We start from the raw sequence: 26,364 nt of genomic DNA, 5'->3' as shown, positions 1-26,364 counted from the left end.
TATGGATATGATTTTGGGGGGTGGCGGGGATGAAAGCAACTAGTGTTCAGTTTATTGTCTTGACATTATCCAGTTCTCAGACAGCTGCGAAGACATCTGACAAAAATGTAAAATTACGGTTTAGGATGATGAAATCATTAGAGATTGAGCACACACTTGGAATGAAAAAGGATGAGGAAATCTCCCATGACATCTTCAAGGGAACCATCCTGCCATCAAACAGCTGGGCAGGGATTAGAAAGCCCCTTACTCTAAATGTAACTCCAGTGCCTTAACCAATGTGTCACTTAACGTGCATACAAAACTTTATCAATGGGCCAACAATTATGGTGCTGATTATTATTCTGGTCAGCGGATTAACAGAAGCATCAGAGAATCAGTGAAGTGGTAAATCAATGGAACAATCATATAATGGTTCCAAAAATTCTATGGCTTACTTGATCCACACTGTAATATCATCATTACAAACAAAAACTTGTTGATCAGGGATAAAAAGTGTAAATTACATATTGATACTTCAAGGTGGTGTCTGTTGTGGCTTGTAAGAAACTCCTAGTAGATGCTGCTTTCCCTTAAGGATGTGATTTCTTTTATAACAAAATGAACATCACTTATGCCTTATTTTAACTCTATGTGAAAATGAACACATACAACAAAGAAGTTGTGTATTTTCTTGAAAATGAGAATGTGTACTGGTGCAGTAATTTTAATACTTAAATCAGTGGTTCTAGAGGTTTTGGCAGCAGTTAATCTCACTTTAAAAACTAACGCTGGATAGGCAAGGTACTCTGAATAAATATGCAAAACAGCAGATACTCAAATTTTCTGGTGCTGGGCTGAATTTATGCTTGTGAGTGAAAATGAGCCAAACTGCTTTCATAATGATGAAGTGGGAAATTTTTTCCATCATAAAAAAACTGTCATTTACAAAAGGAAAACCAATATCTGGCCACAGTCATGAGAGTAGTTGTTTTTATTAAACATTGTTAAATAAGTCAGACGGGGAAGCTGATACTGATTTACATCACATACATATTGTATGGGAGGTGTAATGAAATATATAATATGGGGCTACTTGCAAATGAGAGAAATCAAAGAATTTAAGCAAATGCCTCAAAACAACAAATTCTATAATTTTACAATGTATGTGGAACATATGAGATTTTCTTAATATACAGATATTTCAAAAGTGAAAGAAAGACCCAACCAGTACTATACACTTATACACAAAGTATTTAAGTTTCAACCAGTTAGAACTGAAATTGTTCTGAGTAAGAGCCTGGAGATAGGTCATGAAAAATGAAACACAGCACAACAAAAAACACAGCACCCAATGGTTATGCTTTAGCTGTACAATCAGTTTTGCATGGAGAGAACTGAAGAATGGACTATGACAAAATTTTGCACAATACAAATTCATGCTAACAACGATCACAAAGTTAAATGCTGTTTTCACATAAAACAAAACAACTGTTAATTCTAAAGACTAACATCACTTATTTTAATAGCAGTCAGAAAATAGGAAAAGAACCAACTTATTAGAAGAAATAAAAAAAAATGCAGTATGAAATGTTACTAAAGACTGACATACTGCTGGAGTGCTAAATGTTCTGTTACAGCCACAGCAGGCGAATGGTTCTGCACATTCATTTGGTTTATTATTTTGTTGCTCATTTTGTTCTTCCTTAGTTTTCCTCTCATTCAGCATTGTCTGTCTTCTTGTCCCCATTCTTGTAGCAACTGTAAAAGTAGTCATTTTTGTAATTAAAATGTTATAAACAATATAAGTTGTAAAACAAAGTACATTAATGTTCATAAACAGAATGCTAATAAAAATATGACGCTAATTTCTGGTATCTATCAAATACTATTCTAATATGGAAGTGTAATACACACATCTCCTACCTGACAGATGTTAAGATGCAAGAATGTGAGCATAACAATAGAATGAAATTTAACATAATGTTGACTGCAACTCGTTGAGAGAGGTATCATAAATTTGGATAATACAATGATGTGAATGAGATCAGTTATAGAGGCTTGTCAACTTTCCAGTTCCGGGCATCCACAGAAGGTAGAATATTGTTAATTGGGAGCTCATGATGGACACATGATGGAGCCACTTGTGGATATGGCTGCATATGAGGGAAAAAAAGTCCAGTGAGCACCCCATGTGCATACAGAGGAGAGTCATCCCAAACACATAATGGGTTCTTCCAGATGACATGAAAGCACAGGCTGTAACCAACTTCAGGTGGTCGCTCATATTGGTACTAACAATGTGTATCACTTTGGACCGGAAAAGATTGTCTCTGGTTCTGGTGGTTGGTTGGTTAGTTAATTACATGTTCCATACATCATTTGAACAATTATTTTATTGAAATGAAGTGGAATGAGTCAGTTTACAGAATATATATACATTATTAGTTTTAACATCAACACATTATCATTTTATTTCTATTTATGCAACTTCATTTAATTAATTAATTAATTAACTTTTTGCAGTTGGCAAGACAACCATCTTGCTTGTGAGATGAAGGCCAAGCCCATCACTTGTAGCATCATTGTCAGGACCAATTGTGAGCATTTGCTACTGCTGAGTTGACGGGCAGACACTCAGACAGTTTTGCAATGTTGTAGGCTACAGATTATAGGACATGTGCTGTAGAGTGGTGAGGTATGGCGATCCACTTAATAGATCAGGGGTCCATTACAGAATGGAGGCAGCTACACAGGTACTGGTGGCTGTATGGAATGGACTGGGAGTTTTTTTTAGGTTAGAGGGTCTTGGAGAAGTCCAAAACGAAGCTCAGTGTCCAAGAGTGAAGGTGAAACACAGGATTATAACTGTAAATAGTCACAGCTGTTTTGGGAAAGAACTGGAGATCCAAGTGCTCATAGAAAGCAGAATTTTTATAGGTATTAAAAGCTAACCAAAATTGGAGATAAGTGCAGCTGGAGTTTTTACCGAGAATCTGAAGTGTTCAAGAAAGAATAAATTAAATTCAGTTGAAGTTGGTATGTGTGTTGCTGTTAGAGATAGTTTATCTAGTAATGAAATAGAAGAAGACCACCACCACCACCACCACCACCACCACCGCCACCACCACTGATTCTTTAAAAACTTGATCTCCCATGTATAAAACAGCTTCAAACATCTGATTACTTTACAGAAGAATTAATATGTAAAATATTTGACAGGGCACGATTATGCAATTTTGTAGGTATCTTCAGTGGTATATGTGGATACTGTCTGCAAATTGGAAAGCGAATGGAGATAGTAGGAAAGAAATAATAAATAAAAAGTCATTCTTGATGCTGAAGCTTTACCGCATGAACAATAAACACTTACTAAGTGATAAACTGTTTTATTTCATTATTTTGTGGGACATTAAGCAACACGGAGTTTATGAAAGGTTTGAAATCACGTGTGAAGGTCACTGGAAGTCTGTACATGTTTTCATTGGGTGGAAATACTATGGTAATTTACGTGCCATGAGGTAAGCTGCGTCAAGACATATGCAGTTTCTAACTTTAATACTTGACATATTGTGTTAAATTTTGGTGTAAAACTACAGATCCTAATATGCATATTATGACAGCATTTTAAAATTCTGAATTTGGTCAATAATTATATGAAATACTGAGAATCAAATATCAGTTGTACCTGGAAACCACTGGACAGACAACCTGCAGCTGTAATTGGGTGACTGTTTTAGCCATTTAGTAATGGAATAATTGGTTCCTTTTACCCCATCTCTCTCAACTCAGATGATGCAGTTGCTGAAAGGCTGATGGAAAACTAAAGTCTCATTTCAAATAGGCACACAGCCACACAATTATAATTGGTGGTGGCTTCAATCTAACCTCAATTGATGATGAAAATACATGTTGAAGGTCAGTGGTAAGCATAAAACATTGTCAGAAATTATACTAAATGCTTCCTACCAAAATTATTTTGAGCGATTTGGTTAGGAGTCCACACCACATGTAAATGGGTGCGATGATATGCTAGACACTGTTGCAGAAGCTATGAAAAAGGCATTTAAAAGAACAAAAAACCTCCAAAATTGGTAATGTTTTACAGATGCTTGAAACACACTGTGGACTTCAATGCTAGATGCTTTTAACAGTTTCCACAATGAAACTCTCTTCTCAAAAATCTGGTAGAAAATCTAAAGAGATTCTGATCATATGTAAAGTATATCAGTGGCAAGACACAATCAATACCTTCACTGTGCAATAGCAATGGTAATGGTAATGTTACCTATAACAGTGCCACTCAAGAGGAATTACAAAACCCAAGTTTTCCAATATTCCTTCACCAGATATGATGAAGTTGTTGTGGCTCGCCGATCTTTCAAAGTGCCGCTGCGCAGTTACGCGCGTCCTCTACATGCGGCGCTGTCTCCCAGCCATGCAGCAGCAGCGTCACCTAAGTGGCCAGCCAGCCAGCGACCGCTAGACTTGGACTCAGTTATGATTTGACTGTTAAAGTGTACACGTCTTACCCTGTTTACCTGATCTGTGACTTTCATGTATTGCATCTTCCTTGAAATAATTTGTTCAACTTGAAGTTATAACAATTGGCGACGAGGTAGTGATTTTTCTTTTCCATCGTCGACCCACACGTTTCCATGGCTACTTTAGAGCAACTATTGCAAGGTCTCATAGAACAGCAAACGCTTCTCACAAATGTGATTCGTGATTTCGTCGCGGCATCAAATGCGGGGCGTCTCTCGTCGTTGTCTCTACCTCCTTTTCCTCCTTACGACGAGACGGTGGAAGACTGGTCTGATTAAGGAAAACGTCTTCGACAGCACCTCTTGGCATTTCATGTCGCGGACGAACAAACATGTAAGTCTCTGTTCTTTTCATGGATTTCACCTCAAACGTATCGGTTGTTGTCACAATTGGATCATTTGAAAGATCCTGCGTCTTTGTCCTTTGCTGAAATGTGCTCACTTCTGTCCGTCTATTTTCAAAAGCAAATGCATGTGGTAGCCTCTCGTGTTGTCTTTTATCGTTGTCAAAAACAACTGAATCAATCCTATCACACCTGGGCTGCTGAACTTCATGGCCTCAGTAGAAAGTGTCAATTTGTTACTGAAGTTTATGAAGAATCCTACCGACTCTAGATGAAGTCCTATCCATTGCTCAGTCTTTTGAAATTTCTAGCGCTGCTGGAGTGCAAATAGAGGCATGGGGTGACGTTGGGGAAATACAACCTCTGTGCGATGTTGACAAAGCGTGTGGCATGTCCCCGCCGACCAACGTGGCCGCAGTACGCGCCTAACCGTAAACAAACCTCTAAGAAACTGCAGCAAAGCCCACGGCAACTTCCTTCATGTCTGCGGTGTTTTACGAAACATTCACGAGAAGATTGTCCACAAGGTTGGGCCGTGTGTCACAAATGCAAAAGTAGGGTCATGTGTCATCCGTTTGCAAATCCGACCACATACATGATGTTCATGAATGTGACACTGATTCTGTGTTGTCTGTCAATTGAACTTCTTCCCTTTCAGGGAAATTATTCCTCACTGTCCAAATACTGGGTCGAGATGTCTGCATGGAGGTGGATACTGGTTCTGCTGCCACTATCATCAATTCTCAGGCGTATCTTCAGTTGGGTTCTCCAATCCTGTCACCTGTCACTAGGCAATTACAGACTTACAATAAACAGAAGATTTATCTACTGGGACAATTTGATGGTGAGGTATCTTACAAATCTGTCATTTACACTGTTCCCATATTTGTGGTCGACCATAGTAACGCGGAGAATCTTTTTGGTTTCGATGCCTTTTGCATTTTTGGGTTCTACATAGATGACTCCGTCAATATCGTCTCTGATGCTATTCTTTATGCTCAATTGGATTCCTTGTCGATGACATTTTCATCCCTCTTTTCTCCTGGGTTAGGCCATGCAAACAACTTTGAAGCTCATATCACGCTCAAACCCACTGCTCGGCCTAAGTTTTTTCGGGCTCGGCCCATTCCTGTGGCCCTTCGTGATCAGGTCAAACGGGAGCTGGATTGTCTCACTGCTTCAGGGGTCTTGCTTCCTGTCACTTCCAGCGAGTGGTCCTCTCCTGTCGTTGTCGTTGCTAAGCCAAATGGTGATATTTGTCTCTGTGGCGATTTCAAAGCCATTGTAAATGCTCAATGCCATATCGACACTTATCCTATGCCTCGACCTGAAGAATTGTTCACTAAACTTGCTGGAAGCCAGTATTTTTCTAAACTTGACCCGTCAGAAGCTTATCATCAACTTCCTCTCGACGCTGCTTCCCGGCAGTTTCTGGTCCTTAACATGCCTTTCAGCCTCTATCGATACCAACGATTGCCATTCGGGGTCGCCAACAATTATTGCTCACTGTCCCTGGGTGTATAAATTACCAGGACGACATTGTTGTCACTGGCTCCACCACTGACTAACATCTTCAAAATCTCTGCACACTTTTTCATGTCTTACAAACTGCCGGTCTTAAGTGTAATCTTCAGAAATCAAAATTTTTTCAGGCATCTATCACGTACTTGACGTTTCAACTCTCTATGGATGGTATTCGTCTGCTTCAGCAAACTGACACTGCAATCGATGCCCTTCCTCGCCCTACATCTGTTAAGGAACTGCAGGCCTTCTTGGGGAAAATAGCATACTATCGCAAGTTTTTACCATCTGCTGCTTCGGTGGCTCAACCGTTGCATCGCCTTTTCACTGGTCTGCGTCATGCGATGACCCTTTCCAGAAATTGAAGACTATGCTGAAACAGGCCCTGTGCCTGGCTACTTATCAACCTGGCCAACATCTTATTCTTGCCACAGACGCCACTCAATACGGGGTTGGTGCAGTTTTTCTGACGGTTCTGAACAACCCATTGCTTATGCCTCCAAAATGCTCACGGATGCCCAACAAAAGTATTTTCAAATTGAAAAAGAAGCTTTGGCCATTATTTATGCTCTTCATAAGTTTGGTGTTTTTCTGTATGGATCCAAATTTAATCTTGCTATGGATCAGAAACCACTTGTTTCCTTGTTTCATCCATCAACGTCACTTCCCGACAAGGCTGCACACCGCCTCCAGCGTTGGGCTCTTTACTTGTCTCGTTTCAATTATGAGATTCGTTTCTGGCCGACAGCTCAACATGCGAATGCTGATGCACTGTCCGCCTTCCCATGGGTCCTGATCTGGCATTCAATAGGGACGAACTTTTGTGTTTCCACCTGGATGTTGCCGAGCAGCGGGTTGCGGAAGAGTTCCCCATCACCGGGGACCGGCTGGCAGCTGCTACGGGTTGTGACCCTACCCTCTCCCGGGTTTTACGCTGTATTCAGAAGGGTTGGTCAGATAGTCCATCCGTTAACACTTCTGATCCGTTGCGGAACTACTACGCTTTGCGTTACTGGCGCACGGCTAGGGATGGTGTTATCCTCCTTTCCACCGAAAATGCTTCGCCGCGTGTTGTGGTACCTGCGTCTTTGCGTGCTTCGGTCTTGCGCCTCCTTCACCAAGGGCACTGGGGTGTCTCTCGCACAAAATCTCTGGTGCGCTGTCATGTGTACTGGCCCGGCATCGACTCTGAAATCGCACACATGGTCGCTGCTGCGGCCCTTGTGCGTCGCAGGCCACTGCCCCGAAGTCATCTTTGTCACCGTGGCCTTTGCCTGAGAAGCCCTGGGAGCGTATTCATCCTGACTTCGCGGGACCTTTTTTAGGTACTTATTGGCTTCTCATTGCTGATGCCTACTCTAACTATCCTTTCATTCTTTGTTGCACGTTGCCTACCACCGCGGCAACCACCAATGCTCTGGCTCACAATTTCTCTTTGGAATGCCTTCCCTCTACTCTTGTTACTGATAATGGTCTGCAATTTGCCTCTTCCAATTTTGCGGTTTTTTGTGTCCATCACGGCGTCATGCATGTCACGGCCCCTCGGTTCCATCCACAGTCAAACGGTGAGGCTGAATGACTGGTCTGCACATTTAAGGCTCAGATGAGGAAACTCCTGAATTCTTCTGCTGATGATGCGCTTCTCCAATTTCTGGCTTCTTACTGTTTCACCCCCATGGGTGACCACAGCTTGGCTGAGCTCTTACATGGCCGACAGTCCCGCACGCTACTTCATCTTCTGTGGCCTTCCACCTCATGGCCGCGGGTGCCTTCGCTTGGCCGGTTCACCGCCGACAACCTTGTGTGGGTACGGGGATATGGCAGGCGGCCAAAATGGAGTGCTGGCCGCATCTTACGACACCGTGGCCAACGCCTGTACGAAATCCAGACGGAAATGGGTGCTGCAGTGTGTCATTCGGACCAGCTTCAGCCTCGTGTGCCGGCAACGTCTGTTCCGGATGCCTCTACACCACCTTCGGCTCTACCTGACGCTCGGGATACTGGAATCTCTCATTACTCACAATGCAGTCCTCTCACCATCATATCGGTGCCAGCACAAGAACTGACGCCACCAGGAGACGTGCCCATGCAGGAACCAGATGACCATCATCTGTCGGAGCAACTCTACTCACCTCCTTCTCCTACGGACGCGGACACATCACCCATGTTTCCTGTTATAACAACTGGACTTGCCGCAACGGGCAGATTGGTACACGGGGCCCCAGCAGATTCGACCCCCACGTCTCCTGTCATCTTGACCCGTTTTCATCGGGGACACTTCCGTCCGTACGGGAAGCCTCCTCCTCGAGACTTTACGGCCAGTCAAACAACACCTATGGACGTTAGCAATCTACAGGCCACCTCCATCAAGACCTGTGCAAAAAATTCAATTGGGGGGTGGGGGGGTGGGGGGGAAGTGTTGTGGCTCGCCGATCTTTCAAAGTGCCGCCACGCAGTTACGCGCGTCCTCTACATGCGGCGCTGTCTGCCAGCCATGCAGCAGCAGTGCCACCTAAGCGGCCAGCCAGCGGCCGCTAGACTTGGACTCAGTTATGATTTGACTGTTAAAGTGTACACACGTCTTACTCTGTTTACTTTATCTGTGACTTTCATGTATTGCGTCTTCCTTGAAATGTATTTGTTCAACTTGAAGTTATTACAGAAGTAAATGTCCAAAATTCAAATCACAAACAGCCACAATCATAAGTAATTTAGAAGTAAATACCCTTGTTGTACTGGAGCAAATGAAGTCACTTAATAAAGGAGAGTCTTCCACTCCAAATTATACTGCAACTAGGTTCCTTTCAGAGTATGCGGATGAAACAGCTTCATTTTCAGCAATCCTTTACAACTGCACACTCCATTAAAGAACCACATCTAAAGACTATAAAGTTGCACATGATACTCCAACAGACAAGAAATGAAATAGAAGTAATCTGCTGAATTATAGACCCATATTATTGACATAATATTCAGAAGGGTTTTGAAACAAGTGCTATGCCCAAATATTATGGATTATCTTGAAGAAAGCAATATATTGAAACATAAACAGTATTGATTCAGAAAATATTGTTCTTGTGGAACAATACTGGCTCTTTGTTCTCACGAAGTAATGAGTGTTACCAACAGGGGCTCTGAAGTTGATTCCATGTTCCTAGGTTTCCAGAAGGTTGAATTTTCTTATTTTGTGATCTGTTTAATTGTTAAAAACCATTCAACAGCCAAGATTGCATAAAATATTTCTTTATTTTAGACAACCACTTTCAACAGACTATGCTCTCATCTTCACATCTTAAAATCTTCTGTTGTAAAACATGTTCATTTTATGTTGATCTCACACAGAAGATGTCTAGCAGATATCCACTTGACACCTTGTGTGTGATGACAGAAAAAATAAATGTGTTTTACAACAAAAGATGTTAAGATCTGAAGATGACAGCATAGTCTGTTGAAACCGGTTGTCTTAAATAAAGAAATATTTTAGGCAGTCTTGGATGCTGAATGGTTTTTAACAATTTCTGGAACGCTTTTGAAGCCTTTCTTCACATGCGGCTTCTAATCAAACTGTGTGTCTATGGAGTATTATCTCAACTGTATCAATGGATCTGTATCAAATTGATCACAGTTTGTAGTAACCGATAGGAAGGCATCAAGTGGAAGAGAGCTGATAACGGGGGTTACCCAAGGAAGTGTTACAGATCCTCTGTTGTTCCTAATCTACGTACATGATTTAGGAGATGATATGAGCAACCCTCTTGGATCAACTGCAAATGATACTGTCATTTATGGTCTAATAAAGTCACCAGAATATCAACATTGAATTTCAAAATGATTTAGACAAGGTGTCAGTATGATGCAAAAAGTTCCAACTGACCCTATGCAATAAAAAGTGTGGGTTCCTGCACACTAGTACTAAAAAAAATTCCATTAAATTTTAGCTACAAAATAAATCACACAAATTTAAAGGATGACAATTCAACTAAATATCTAGGGATTACACTTACATGCAATCTGAATTGGACCCATCACAAAGGAAACATTGTGGGGCGATGCACCAAAGACTGTGTTTTATTAGCAGAACACACAGACGATGCAACAAATTTACTAAACAGACTGCCTAAACTGTGCTTGCCTGTCCTTTTCTGGAGTACCACTGTGTGGTATTGATACTTATGAGACAGAAATGGAGGAGGATATCGCTTTTGTATTATCATGAAATAGCGGAGAGAGTGTCATGAATATGATAAGTGAGTTGAGATGACGAACATTAAAACAAAGGCATTTCTCCTGTGGCGAGATCTCTTCTTGAAATTTTAATTATCAGTTTTCTCCTGCAGATATGAAAATATTTTGTTTATACTACCTACAAAGAGAGACATGGTCATCATAATAAAATAAGAGAATCTGTGCTTCTACAGAAGGATTTAGGTGTTCATTTTTCCCATGTGCTATTCAAAAGTTGGACAATCAAGAAACAGTCTGAAAGTGGTTCTATAAATCGTCTGCCAAGCACTTAAGTGTGAATTGGGGAGTATCCAATGGAAAGTCCAGGATGGTATAACAGTAGTATGGAAATGACAGATTGCTAAACAAAGGACTAAGTCACAGACATGCTCAATGAAAAAGAACACTATAAATATTTTCAGTTTTTGGACAAAGACCTTCAGAAGCAGAAATCTCAGATAACAACTGGTACACAAATAGCCACTGTCTCCAGGCACTACGGACCTTGGTTGTGCCTGTCTGTGACTCCATATTGTTGGAGAGTATCACATGTAGATGTTGATCCAAGTGTTCACCTGAGTTATTAAGGGACCACAGAAAACATAACTAATCGATTTTAATTCTGTTCCTCCTAAATACATGTCCAGTTTCTCTATCTTGGAGCTACTTTATTCTTTCCAAAAGCATGTTGATAAAGTTTCATACTTAAAGAGTGGTAATATTGTGTTTAACAATTTCAGATACTTGCTTGCCTGATGTGGTACACCGGCAACCATAACAATTCATATTAAAATGGTCTTGGATACACAGTATTGGTGTTCCACAACAACATTTATTTTATAATTTGTTATGCACCAGCTTTTGGCTTTCTGGGCCATCCTCAGATAACTTACGACTAAACAGGTAGTCTACACAACATCAGTGAGCATTTGGTTCTCCGAAGATATGTGACCTTCTCCAATCATATATCGATACAAAAACACAAGCATAATAAAATTCAGAAAGAAGCTTGACACAAATATTATATTACTTTACACTCAATGGTTAAAAGTATAAGGGTGTATACACAAAAAACAATATTATGAAAAAAGTAGTTTCTACTCACCATATAGTGGAGATGCTGAGTTGCTAATAGGCACAACAAAAAGACTGTCACAAAATAATCTTTTGGCCAACAAGGCCTTTGTCAAAAATAGATGACAGACACACATGCACGCGTGCCCACACACACACACACACACACACACACACATCTGACCACAGCCTCTGGCAGCTGAAGCCACTGGCAGTGTGTGTGTGTGTGTGTGTGTGTGTGTGTGTGTGAGAGAGAGAGAGAGAGAGAGAGAGAGAGAGAGAGAGAGAGAGAGAGAGTTCTGTCTATTTTCGACAAAGGCCTTTGTTGGCTGAAAGCTTATTTTGTGACAGTCTTTTTGTTGTGCCTATCTGCAACTCAGCATCTCCACTATACAGTGAGTAGCAACTATCCTTTTCATAATATTGTTACATTCCATTCTGGATTTTCCATTGTGTACATGTGAGGATTGGCACAAACTATTATTTGGCATAGAACAACAAACTGGAGTGCAATCGTATGATGTCATAATTTTTTATTTAATTGTCTTGATTGCACATATTTTTTAACTGAATTACTGGTTTTGGCTACACTATAGTCATCTTCAGAATCTCTCATTCTGCAGCACTACAACAAGTCATAACCACATGACTCATGTTATTTTAAGTGGTTATTAGTTGTTGCTGTGCAGCAGAATGAGAGGTTCTGAAGGCAGCCAAAACTAGTAAGTCTGTTCTAAAAGCTTTGCAATAAAAAATTATGTACAAATCACTATGTTATATGGACAAAGAAACTGGTGAATATGACGAACAAGCCGACAAAAGGGGGCAGAGGGGAGAAGCAGTCAATGGAACAGGGGTGGGGAACAGTTACACTATTTACAACAAGCATATTATCTAATGGTGAGGAAAAAAAATTAACTGGCTGCAGCTACTTTAGTAAGGGTGACCAATGGACCTGTGTTTGATCATTAAGGATCAGGTCAGAATTCTTTGATAGGAGTTTACTTGCAGTCAGAATCAGTTCATACTGAATTATAAAATAAATATTATTGTGGAATCCCAGCAAAAAATTATGCTAACTAAATGTATTGCAAAATACATGAACAGGCATTGTAGGACGCACACACCTAAAGGAAAAAAGCTTCTTGAATACAACTATGACCCTTCAATGTGAGTCTTTTCTAGTAACACAACATATTAACAAATCGGAAGTACTAGAACTTGTAGCACTTCACAACTACTTCATCTCTTCAATTCTATCACAAGTGAGTATTTCTAATTTTTCTAAGCTTCTCCAAGTACACCAGAAAAATTTCTCTCAAACTGTTTCACTCTTCCTAAATCTACCAATTCACAACAGCAACTGCAGATTAACTCACATTAGTAGATCTTCCAAGCTGTCATTTGTGAAACACCAACAACCACACAATGTACCATCTTCAAGTTCATGTCTCAGGGGATATTGTCTCTGCCATTCTTGAGATCATGACCTCGACGCTACAATCCTTTGCTCACACCTACTTGTAACTAGTCTCTGCCAACCTCGGCTCATGCCTAGCTGTACTATGTCTCTGCAACCCTTAGCTCATATATAGCTGGATCTCGACTCTGGCAAGCTTGGCTCATACCAAGCTGGACCTCGGTTCTGGTGTCCTTGGCTCATGCCTAGCTGGACATCATATCTGACATTCTTGGCTCATACCTAGTTGGAGCTCGTCTCTGCCGTTTTTCAGCTCACCTCTTGCAGAACCTCATCTCACCCATCCTTGAATTCACATCCCACAGGATGTCATCTCCGCCATCCTTGATCTCTCATCTCATTGGAACTAGTTTCTGCCACCCTTGAGTTCATGTCTCGCAGAATCATGTCTCTGCCATCCATGAGCTCATAATCTTAAATAAACCATCCTCGGCTCATGCCCAGCTGGATCTCATCTCCACCATCCTCAGCTTATGCCTTGCTGAACCTCGTCTCTGCTACCCTTGGCTCACACCTAGCTGCACTTCACCTCTGCTGCCCCTGAGTTCACGTCTCACAAAAATTCATCTCTGCCATCCTTGAGCTCATGACCTTGACTCTGACACCTTCGGCTCACACCTAGCTCGACCTCATCTCTGCCATCCTTGGCACATTCATAGCTCTCTCTGCCGTCATCAGCTTGTGCTAGCTGGACCTCGTCTCTCCCATCCTGGGTCACACATAGCTGGACCTCATCTCTGCTGTCCTCAGCTCATGCCTAGCTGGACCTTGTCTTTACCATCCTCAGCACACACCTAGCTGGATATCACCACTGGTTTCTTCAGCTCACGCCTCGCTGTACTCTGTCTTTGCCGTCTGAAGCTCATGTATTGCTCGGCCTTCTCTCTGTCATCCTCAGCAGATGCCTAACTGGACTTCATCTCTGCCATCCTTAGCTCACAACTAGCACCTAGCCGGACCTCGTCTCTGCCATTCTCGACTCACACCTAGCACCTAACTTGACCTCATCTCTGCCATCCTCGGCTCATGCCTAGCTGGACCTCATCTTTGCTGTCCTGAGCTTACACCTCCCTGGACCTCATCTCCGCTGTCCTCGGCTCATGCCTACGTGGACCTTGTCTCTGCTGTTATTGGCTCCTGCCAAGTTGGACCTTGCCTTTGCCATACTCATTTCATGCATAGATGGATCTTGTCTGTCATCCTCAGCTCACACCTAGCATCTAACTTGACCTCGTCTCTGCCATTTTTGGTTCATGCCTAGCTGGAACTCACCTCTGCCATCTTCGTTCGTGCCTAGCTGGACCTCATCACTGCCATCCTCTGCTCTTGCCTAGCTGACCCTCATCTCTGCTGCCCTTGGCTCACACCTAACTGGACCTCATCTCTGCTGATCTTAGTCGGGCCTAGCTGGACCTTGCCTCTGCCATCCTCAGCTCACGTCTACTTGGACTTTCTCTTGCCATCCTTGGCTCACTCCTAACACCTAGTTGGACCTTGTCTCTGCCATCCTTGGATCACAACTAGCTGGACCTCGTCTCTGCCATCCGTGGAGCACGCCTAGATGGACCTCATCTCTGCCATCCTGGTGTCATGTCCAGCTGAACAATGCCTTAGCTATCCTCAGCTCACACCTAGCTGGACCTCGTCTCTGTTGTCCATGAGCTCACACTTCGCTGGACCTCATCTTCAACTGACCATGAGCTCATTGTCTTGCTGGATTTTAATGTCGCTGATATACTATCAGTCAAGAACATTCCACTGAAAAGTCAAGTGTTGACTTTCAGCTGTTAAAAGGAACTGTGTTGTTGTATTTTGTTCACTAACCCTAATAAATATGTCATTCTTCCTGGATACCTGGGTAAATTCACTGTAGTGTGTTGCTCCCCTTGGTTGCAAATACAAAACACGATGTATTGCCCAACAGATTTTTGGGATATTTTATCTATCTATATCCGAATCCCGCTCCAGCTACTGCCAGGTCTGGGTGCTGACGAGTCCTCTCCATTTGGCTCGGTCCTCCCACCATTTTTCTTCCTCCACTTGCTGCCAGGTCACATCTCTCCTTTCAACAGATATTCTCACTCCCATTTTCCACCGTGTTCTTGGGCACCCTCGAGGTCTTTTCCCATCCATCTTTAGTTCTTCCATAATTTTGGGGAGTCTCTGCCCATGCATCCTCTTAACATGCCCATACCATCTTAATCTCTTTCTTTCAATTTCTTCTCTCATACTTTCTTGTTTGAGGTCCTTTCTAATCTCTACATTCCTTACTCTGTCCATTCTTGTTTTTCCCTTAACTGCTCTGAGAAATTTCATTTCCCCTTCTTGCAGTCTGCTCCAGTCCCTTTCTGTCATTGTCCATGTTTCTCCACTATAGGTGACAATAGGGATGTAATAATTCTTATACATAAGGAGTTTTGCTCTTTCTGAAACTTAATTATTCCAAATCAGATGTTTTATTGTTTGGTAGAAATTGCCTCCCTTCTGTAACCTCCTATTAATTTCGTTAGTTATTCTTCCATCCCTAGATATTTCACTCCCTAAATAAGTGAAACTTTCTACAACTTTGAGGGGTTCTCCATTCAAGGTAATATTTCCGTTGACTCCTTTCTCTCTTCCAAATACCATTACTTCACTCTTATCTTTATTTATTTTTAATCCATACCTTTTCATTATTTCCTTCCACGCATCAAGCTGTAACTGTACATCTACCTCTTTATCACCCCATATTACCATATAATCTGCAAAAATCATCTTTTTGTCTTTTTCTTTTACTATATCTTTAACTGCCCTATTCATTCCCTCCATCACAACATTAAAAAGTGCAAGAGATAGAATACTTCCTTGCTTAGGTCCTTGTCTTATTTCGAAGTATTCAGAGTTCCCCAATGGTGTTCTAATTCTACAATTGTGGCCTCTGTACATTGTCTTTATAACATTAATGTATCCATCTTCTATATCTATCTTCTTCAGTTCTTCCCAGAGTCTTTCCCTGTCAACTGAGTCATATGCCTTTTCTATGTCTATAAAAACCATTATCACCCTTTTGTTATACTCCCAACTTTTTTCCATCAGTTGACGGATAGAAAATATCAGGTCGATCGTGCTCCTTCCTTTCCTAAACCCATGCTGTTCTTCACTCAGCTCCTTTTCTATCTTTTCACTTATTCGATTTAGTAAAATTCTTTCGAAAATCTTGGCTTTATGACTCATGAGGGTTATTCCTCTGTAGTTTTTACAAAGTCTTTTATTGCCTTTCTTGAAAATGGGAACAATGTCTCCTGTTCTCCAGTCGTCAGGTATTTTACTATTTCTCCACACGCTTGATAGTACTCTATATAGCCACTGCATTCCCACTGGACCTGCTGCTCTTATCATGTCCACTGATACTTCATCAGGTCCTGAGGCTTTCCCCCCGTTCATCTTCTTCACAGCTTTTTCCATTTCTTCCCGTGTAATTTGTCCTAATTCTGCTTCCCAACTTCTCTCAATTTCTCCATTATTTGTTGTTTCCTCATGTAACTGCTCCTCAGCTTTTAATAGCTTCTTAAAATGTGATTCCCAGAGATCTTTTATATTCCCTGGATCTTCCATAATGGTACCGTCCTCTGTTTCCATCTTTACTGGTACTTCAGAAGCCTTCCTTTTATTTTTCATCATTTTATACAACATTTTCTTATTGCTCTTCACATCTTCTTCAAGTTTTTTTGTAAACGCTTCCCATGCCCTTTTCTTTGCTGTTTCCACTATTTCTTTGCACTTCTTCTTTTCCTCTATATATCTTTTATGGTCTTCGTCATTTTTAGTTTTCCACCATTTTCTCCATGCTCCATTTTTTCTTCTAACTGCTTTTATGCGTGTCTTAAATCATGAATTACTTTGACAAAATAAATCTCGGGTGAACAGCCTGGTATGACTGCGCATAGGACACAATATTTTGGCAGTCGACCTCGTTGTCACATCAGGTGCGCTGATGATGGCAATGTGGTAGATTGCCAAAATATTGTGTCCTATGCACACTCATACCAGGCTGTTCACCCGAGATTTATTTCGTCATAAAATACACCTGGAGAAATTGAAGAATCACATGAATTACTTTATCTGATGCTCTGGATGCCCATTACAACATATTTTTTGTTAAATTCATATTTTATTAATGGTTTTTCCATGTGCAAAAAGCTCTATGCTGTATTATTCCAAGAAAATAGTGAAAAGTTTCTTCTTATCCTGAATTCTACATCTACATCTACATGATTACTCTGGTATTCACAATAAAATGCCTGGCAGAGGGCTCAATGAACCACCTTCATGCTATCTCTCTACCGTTCCACTCTCGAATGGCACGCGGGAAAAACGAGCACTTAAATTTTTCCATCAAGCCCTAATTTCTCTTATTTTATCATGATGATCATTTCTCCATATGTAGGTGGGTGCCAACAGAATGTTTTTGCAATCAGAGGAGAAAACTGGTGACTGAAATTTCATGAGAAGATCCAGTCGCAACAAAAAAAGCCTTTGTTTTAATGATTGCCACTCCAATTCACGTATCATGTCTGTGACACTATCTCCCCTATTTCGTGATAATACAAAACAAGCTGCCCTTCTTTGTACTTTTTCGAAGTCATCTGTCAGTCCCACCTGATGCGGATCCCACACCGCACAGCAGTACTCCAGAATACGGCGGACAAGCGTAGTGTAAGCAGTCTCTTTGGTAGACCTGTTGCACCTTCTAAATGTTTTGCCAATGAATCACAGTCTTTGGTTTGCTCTACCCACAATATTATCTATGTGATCACTCCAATTTAGGTTATTTGCAATTGTAATCCCTAAGTATTTAGTTGAATTTACAGCCCTCAGATTTGTGACTTATCGCATAATCGAAATTTAGCTGATTTCTTTTAGTACTCATGTGAATAACTTCGCACTTTTCTTTATTCATGGTCAACTGCCACTTTTCACACCATACAGATATCTTATCTAAATCATTTTGCAAGTCATTTTGATCATCTGATGACTTTACAAGACGGTAAATGACAGCATCATCTGCAAACAATCTAAGATGGCTACTCAGACTGTCTCCTATGTCGTTAATATAGATCAGGAACAATAGAGGGCCTATAACACTTCTGTTTTACTCGATGACTTTCCGTCTATTACTACGAAGTGTGACCTTTCTGACAGGAAATCACAAATCCAGACGCACAACTGAGGCGATACTCTGTAGGTACGCAGTTTGATTAGAAGACGCTTTTGAGAAACGGTGTCGAAAGCCTTCTGGAAATCTAAAAATATGGAATCAACTTGACATTCCCTGTCGATAGCACTTATTACTTCATGAGTATAAGGAGCTAGTTGTGTTTCACAAGAACGATATTTCCTGAATCCGTGCTAACTATATGTCAATAAATCGTTTTCTTCGAGGTACTTCATAGTGTTCGAATACAGTATATGTTCTAAAACCCTACTGCAAGTCGACATTAGTGATATAGGTCTGTAATTCAGCGGATTACTCCTACTTGCCTTTGTGGGTATTGGTGTGACTTGAGCAATTTTCCAGTCTTTAGGTTCATATCTTTCTGTGAGCGAGTGGTTGTACATAATTGCTAAATATGGAGCTATTTTATCAGCATACTCTGAGAGGAACCTGACTGGTATACAATCTGGACCAGAGGCCTTGCCTTTATTAAGTGTGATTTAAGCTGCTTTGTTACACCGAGGATATCTACTTCCATGTATCTCATCTTGGCAGTTGATCTTGATTGGAATTCGGGAATATTTACTTTGTCTTCTTTGGTGAAGGAGTTTCAGGAAACCATGTTTAATAACTCTGCTTTACTGGCACTGTCATCAGTGACTTGACCGTTGTTATCGCGCAGTGAAGGAATTGATTGTGTCTTGCCACTGGTGTGCTTTATGTATGACCAGAATCTCTTTGGGTTTTCTGCCAGATTTCGAGACAGAATTTCGTTGTGGAAATTATTAAAAGCATCTTGCATTGAAGTACACGCCACATTTCAAACTTCTGTAAAACTTTGCCAATCTTGGGGATTTTGCGTTCTTTTAAATTTGGCATGCTTTTTTCATTGCTTCTGCAACAACGATCTGACCCGTTTTGTGTTCCATGCGGGATCAGTAGCATCACTTATTAGTTTATGTGGTATACATCTCTCAATTGCTGTTGATACTATCTCTTTGAAAACATTCCACAATTTTTCTACACTTACATGATCAGATCGGAAGGAGTGAAGACTGTCTCTTAAAAAGGCATTAAGAGCATTTTTATCAGCTTTTTTAAACAGATACACTTTGCATTTCTTTTTGAAGGTTGTAGGTGTTACGGTATTCATCCTAGCAGCAACTGCTTTGTGGTCGCTAATCCCTGTGTTTGTCACAACACTCACTATTTGTCCAGGATTATTTGTTGCTAATAGGTCAAGTATGCTTTCACAACCACTTACGCTTCGAGTAGGCTCATGAACTAATTGTTCAAAATAATTTTCTGAGAAAACATTCAGTACAATTTCAGATGATGTTTTATGCCTGCCGCCGGCTTTAAATGTATAATTTCTCCAGCATATCGAGGGTAGATTGAAGTAACCACTGACTATAATTGTATGAGCGGGGTACTTATTTGAAACGAGACTCAAATTTTCTTTGAACTGTTCAGCAACTATGTCTTCTGAGTCGGGGGGTTGGTAACACGATCCAATTAATAGTTTACTCCGATTGTCAGGTATAACATCAACCCATACTATTTCACATGAACTATCTACTTCAATTTCGCTACAGGGCAAACTACCTCTGACAGCAATAAATACTCCACCACAAACTGTATTTAATCCATCCTTCTGAACACTGTTAGATCGTTCGAAAAAATTTTGGCTGAACTTATTTCCAGCTTTAGCCAGCTCTCTGTACTTACAACTATTTGGGCTTCAGTGCTTTCTATTAGGGCTTGGAGCCCTGGTTCTTTCCCAACACAGCTACGACAATTTACAATTACAATACCAATCGTTTCTACAACTACCTTACTGTGTTTTACCTGCCCACTTTCTGACGGACGCCCCTTCTGTGGTTCCCCGGGACCCTCTAACCTAGAAAACCGCCCAGTCCCTTCCACAAAGCCCCCGCTACCCGTGTAGCTGCCTCCTGTGTGTAATGGACTCCTGACCTATTAAGCGGAACCCGGAAATCCACCACCCGATGGTGCAAGTCAAGGAATCTGCAGCCTAAACAGTCACAGAACCACCTGAGCCTCTGATTCAGACCCTCCACTCGGCTCTGCACCAAAGAACCACAGTCGGTTCTATCGACGATGCTGCAGATAGTGAGCTCCGCCTTAATCTCGGAAGCAAGACTGGCAGTCTTTACCATTTCCACTAGCTGCCCAAAACCAGACAGAATCTGCTCTGATCCAAAGAGACACACATCATTGGTACCGACATGAGCCACCATCTGCAGTTGGCTGCACCCTGTACTCTTCATGGCATCCGGAAGCACCCTTTCCACATCCGGAATGACTCCCCCCCCGGAATGCACACAGAGTGCACACTGGCTTCCTTCCCCTCCTTGGCAGCCATGTTCCTAAGGGGCCCCATTATGCGCCTAACGTTGGAGCTCGCAACTACCAGCAAACCCACCCTCTGTGAATGCCCAGACTTTGCGGGCCGAGAAGCTTCCTCTGGAATGGGGTGGACGACTGCATCCGGCTCAGAGACATCATCAGCCACAGATAACGCCCGAAACCTGTTCGTCAAACGAACTGGGGAGGCCCTACGATCGGCCCCACGGAAAGTTTTTCGCTGCCTGCCAGACTTTGGAATGATCTCCCCCTTGACCATGGGTGAGGGGTCAACCTCAGTGCAAGCAGTACCCGGGGAGGTCACAGCAGTGGACTGGTCGGAGGACACGTGGGACGCGCTCGATGTCCTTCACATCCCCGCGTCCGATCCCCCACAGTGACGCCCCTTGGCAGCAGCCTCAAGCTGTGTGACAGAAGCCAACGCAGCCTGAAGCTGTGAGCGAAGGGTCGCCAGCTGTAGCGGGACTTTGAATTTCGCCGCGCTACACTCGTTTCCTCAGATAAAAATTATACTGTCGCAGCGGTATGAGCGCTCGACGGCAGAGAAAATATGAAAATTGTAACTTTTTTTTGTTTTTCTATTCGTTTCTCTATTGTCTCTCGAGAGCGGAAGCTTAAGGCAGACGTGATCTGATGAAGACGTAAAAAACTTATTAGCTAGTCTTGATGTGATTTTAATGTGTAGACGTGGAAGTTATGAAATTCGGAGCTTGGAAGTAGCAAAGTAAATTAAATTGCATTCAGTATCAAGATGATTTTCATTTGTATAAATTAGTGATTCCTGGACGATTGCAAGATTTCGGAGCAGACTTTTCACGCAGAAATGAAGGAGAGTTTTGAAGACCTGGACGCCGTACGAAAGAAGACATGTTAACCTGGTAAAGGATGAACTCTTATCTACGCCATTTCCCCCTGTCAGTTACATTTTGTTATTCTCTGTTCTTTTTCAATAATTTTTGTAGTGGAAATTGGTTTAACTTTTGCTCAAAAACGCCCCAAGGACCACCCCAACAATAGCTTTTCCCAATCACGAAGTCCGATAGCTTCTCTATAATACGAAGTCCGATTTGCTTTTCATTCTTTCCCTTTTTCACGGTCATTTAGGATTATAAAACCCCTTTTTTATTCACCATTTCTCCCCACATTTTCAACCTTTTCCTTTTCTTTTCTTCTCATTTTCTTTTTTATTAAACACTACACAGCTCAGCTCGCATCTGTACACAACAATCACAGTTCCTATCCATTACTGCACTCCTCCTGTTTGAAGCTCGTAAAAATATGTAAAAAGCGAACAGTGTATTCGCCTTAGTAGTAGCAGGAAATAGCGATGCACTCTCTCTGACGGTCTAACTGACACTGAGCTGTTCAAACCAAACAAACAAAAGCCTGCACGATACGAGAGTCAATACAACCGTCGATAGTAATGGTGATACTGTACACTACACTGTCATTGAAATAAAATGTTGTCCATAGTAAGCACTCGAACATGCAAAATTACAAAAATAAACTAGTAACTACACAGATAACTGAAAATAAGTTGCTCCTGTTTGAAGCTCATAAAAATATGTAAAAAGCGAACGGTGTACTCACCTTAGTAGTAGCAAGAACTAGCTATGCACTCTCTCTGACGGTCTGATACTTTCTTTTTAAAAGCAGGTGTGGTGGCACTGTTTGGAGCTATGGGATGGGCAGGGTTAGCTAATCTACCATTTGCAAGATATTACCTTAGGGCAGAATGCAGGAGGAGCCAACGGCTTTGTCACAGTGGTAAAACTGGTTCCTGTCAAATCACCGAAGTTAACCGCTGCGTGTCTCGGCTAGCACTTGGATGGGTGACCATCTGGTCTACCGAGTGCTTTTGGCAAGCGGGGTGTACTCAGCCCTTGTGAGGCAAACTGAGGAGCTACTTGACTGAGAACTAGTGGTCTCGTAAACTGACATAGGTTGGGAGAGCAGTGTGCTGATCACATGCCCCTCCACATTCACATCCAATGACACCTGTGAGCTGAGGATGACGGCCGGTCGGTACCACTGGACCTTCCAAGGCCTGTTCCTATGGAGTTTAGCTTAGTTTTAGAATGCAGGATGAAAGCAATGGGCATTCACAGTTTTCTGGAATTTACAAAATCATACCTGGGTTGTCTAATAGTTCCTCTGCCTCATCTGTTATTAGTCAGAACAGCAAATATGGTACTATTAGCTGTCACCTTCCATTTTCAAAGCTCGTGTATTGAGTAACAATGTTCCTACTGCAGCCAATAGCTTTTTCTGTACCTTTTGCTTCATGTTTGCACAGAACAATATAATGAAAGAGGGTCGGTATTCCTGACAGTTTTGCATTTGCATTCTTCTTCATCACATCTGATTCACTGACCTCTGTAATCCTAATAGAAACTTCCATTTTCAGAGGCAGTAAAGTGCACTACATGTAATAGTCAATAAAAATGTTTACAGTTCTGTGCAGCTTAACAATTTCACAAATTTATGTGAAGGAAGAAATTTTATTACTTTTTAGTGATGGAAGAGTTCATTGCAGCTTGTCAACAGCCAGAAGCACCACTGGCAACTACTGATCTGTTTCATATTGCCACTCTGTTAAATAGTTACATGATCCATAGACATTTGATTGATTCTTTTATCGATAGTATGTGGAATGAGTCAGTTGACAGGATATGTAAATGTGTTTAGTGTTAACATTAATGAACACATCATTTTTTTGTCTTACTCCTGCAACTATACTATTAAATACTATTTCTTTACCACCTACCATTTTCTATTAAAAAGTGAATGAATTTTTATTAAAATCCATGGAATGGAAAAAGTTGTACAGGAGAAATGATTTTAGGCAAACTGCGGCAATAGTACAATAGTAGAGCAGTCTCCTCCATCATGTTCATTTCACTTGTGTTAGTGTTCTGCTGGTTGTTCGTCTTTTAGAGAAACACCAAAGAAAGTTCTCATCATCTCTGCTTCAGTTCTAGCAGTCTGGTATCTTTGCTACTGTAGTGAACCTCAGTCCTGCAATATGAGTCACTCAGTGATAGTGGGTGGATCATGCCCTGATCTGAAGGTGGTTCATGTGAAATGGCAAAAAGACAAGCCCCTTACACAAGCGAATGAGCATCAGTGAACAAAAGCGAATGAGCATCAGTGAACAAGAATTATCTCTGGTGTATGCATTACATGAGTGCTAGTGAACTGCTTTCCATCATGTCCAGTTCACTTGCATTAGTGTTCTGCTGGTTGTTGGTCTTTTAGAGAAACATCAAAGAAAGTTCTCATCATCTCTGCTTCAGTTCTAGCTGTCTGGTATCTTTGCTACTTTTCTTGTAGACATTAGTTGTAAGCATGACAGAGTGATTTGAGGAGGATGTTGCTGACTAGAATATAGATATCATATACACTTCTGTGGTCAACGAGATCAACAAAACAAGTGCCTAAGGAAAAGAAATATAATCAATGGAAAATTGCTGAAGTACTCAGAGGTTCAAATGATGAGGTGAGAAAAATAATCAACTCATTAGACACTTGCATCAAGTGGAACAGAGTGAATAAGCACAAGCTTTTTTTTTTTCTATGAAAAAGAAAATCTTTACATGGTTGACATTTCAGTCTTTGTTGTTGTTGTTGTTTTTGTCGCCGTCATCGTTTTGTGATATTTAGTCCGAAGCCTGGTTTGATGCAGATCTCCATGTTATCCTACCCTGTGCAAGTCTCTTCATCTCCAAGTAACTACTGCAACCTACAGCCCAAAACCGTCATTGAGCAATATCAGAACAAAATAAAGCAGAACTAAGGATTCAAAGGATGAGAGATGACTTCATTATTCAACAAGTTATTCATAAGAAGAACTGAAAATTAAGGATCTTTACAGTTACATAGGGCACTCTTGTAACCTTCTCTGTCACAGGTGGTTAAAAAGCTGAGAAAGCCTTTTAGTTCCTCTTACTTTCGGTAGTCAGTTCCAACAAAACTCTATTACTTTGAATTCTCCTGAGATAACAGTATCTACACTACAGAAGAATATCGGCAGCAATTTCTATTGATAGGACAGCATTTAATAAATTATTTTGATAAGTTCACCATATTTCCAAAATTATTTTGTTATCATTAGTTACATGTACGCTAGCATCCATTTGATAATACCACATGCATAATCAAAAACTTCTTAATGGCTCCAAAAGTGTTACATTTTAACTTTGAACATGCACATATACATGTTGGGTCCTCAGTTTTATTATTTATGCTAATCACATTTTTATCACTTATTTCCAGGTCTGTAGTTTTGATCCTATTTCTGTTGCTAGTTCAGTCAACAATATTGAGCAGGTCATTTATTATGCCAAAATGACACACTTGTAACTTTAGAAAAGAAAAGATAAAAGAACTTGGTTCACAGAGTTAGCTCATTTGTCTCCATTACAGTACAAAAATCTTTCTGCTCATAAACTTCCTCTTCATTAGTAATATTAAAAAAAACATACATAGTCTAATTAAACATTGATATTAATGAGTTCAGTCTCATGAAAAACAATGAAAAGTCTGATATTTAATTAGTACATGTCCATTATAACTTTGAGTACTTAACAATGAGGCCATTAGGGCCTGGTTTCTTAGTGAAAATTGGAAGACTGTCCATAGTATGTTGCTTATAAAATATTAAACAAATCAGTGAGGTTTCCCATTTCTTTATAAAACGAAAACAATTGTACACTGACATAACATCTGCAATTTAATACAAGTCGAGTCCTGGGTACGTAGTAAAAAGTAAAGCTGTCACAACCAAAAGGTAGCTTTGTACTCTGCAGTGTTTCATTAGGTATGGTCCTAGTGTAGCTGGTAAAGCCTTCTTCCAACCTTTGAACCTTTGAACTGACTTACTCTAGTTACTGGAGGGTGTCGCTTGACATTTTTCACACTAATAAATATTATAACAGGTGAAAGAAGTGGTAAGTGTCAGATAAGTAAACTAGTGCAACTACAGTAAATATCAGACCCAAATACATATCTGCAATACTAGTATTTTAGTGTGAGGTGCTCTTCTGCATCTTCATTTACTCTCTGCAATTCATATTATGGTGTTTGGCAAAGTGTACTTTTTGCACCATCACCATTTTCCCCCAAATGACACTTAGTTTGTTAAAAGGGAGGAGTACGCCAGCATTTCCTCTTCCAGCTGCAACAGAGGGTTGGTATCTACACTGCCAGAGTTGGTTGTGGAGTAGACAATCAGCCATCTCATTTCCCGAGATCGGTTACGATTTACGGTTCAGGGTAAGACAACAGAGCAGCAAATGTGGCATGTAAAAGACCATAGATAGTCGACAGTACCAGGTAGTGAGGAGAGTATCAGCTAATAGCCTGCATATCTCTCACTGAGTCAGAACATATCAGTAAATGGTCATGGTCTTTCTTCTCAGTAAAACAGAGGATTCCAGCAACAGCCAAAAGTTCTGATTTGAAGACGTTGTAGGTCTCGCAAAGAATATAGCTCCTTGTTGTTAGCAACTTAATTTGAGCTGATGGATGTGGGGCAGCCATATCAGTTTATTGTCAAGCAGGATTTTACAACTACTTAGAGACGCTTTGATCCTAGGAAAAGTTCTGCAACCAAGT

The 26,364-nt window shown here is 41.0% G+C and overlaps 1 protein-coding gene across 3 annotated transcripts in view; it reads right to left on the bottom strand.

The window, feature by feature from the left end:
* Nucleotides 1-26,364, bottom strand: part of LOC126195408 (gastrula zinc finger protein XlCGF57.1-like) — a 201,697-nt gene that overhangs the window by 133,472 nt on the left and 41,861 nt on the right. For all 3 annotated transcript variants that reach the window (XM_049934004.1, XM_049934005.1, XM_049934003.1), the window contains one exon: nt 1,592-1,740. In XM_049934004.1, the coding sequence (XP_049789961.1) occupies nt 1,592-1,740 (149 nt within the window). The remainder of the gene's footprint in view (nt 1-1,591; nt 1,741-26,364) is intronic.

Source organism: Schistocerca nitens, chromosome 7 (genome assembly GCF_023898315.1).
Source record: "Schistocerca nitens isolate TAMUIC-IGC-003100 chromosome 7, iqSchNite1.1, whole genome shotgun sequence".
Classification (NCBI taxonomy): domain Eukaryota; kingdom Metazoa; phylum Arthropoda; class Insecta; order Orthoptera; family Acrididae; genus Schistocerca; species Schistocerca nitens.
The sequence above is the reverse complement of the archived record's forward strand: the minus strand, read 5'-3'. Positions and strand labels throughout refer to the sequence as shown.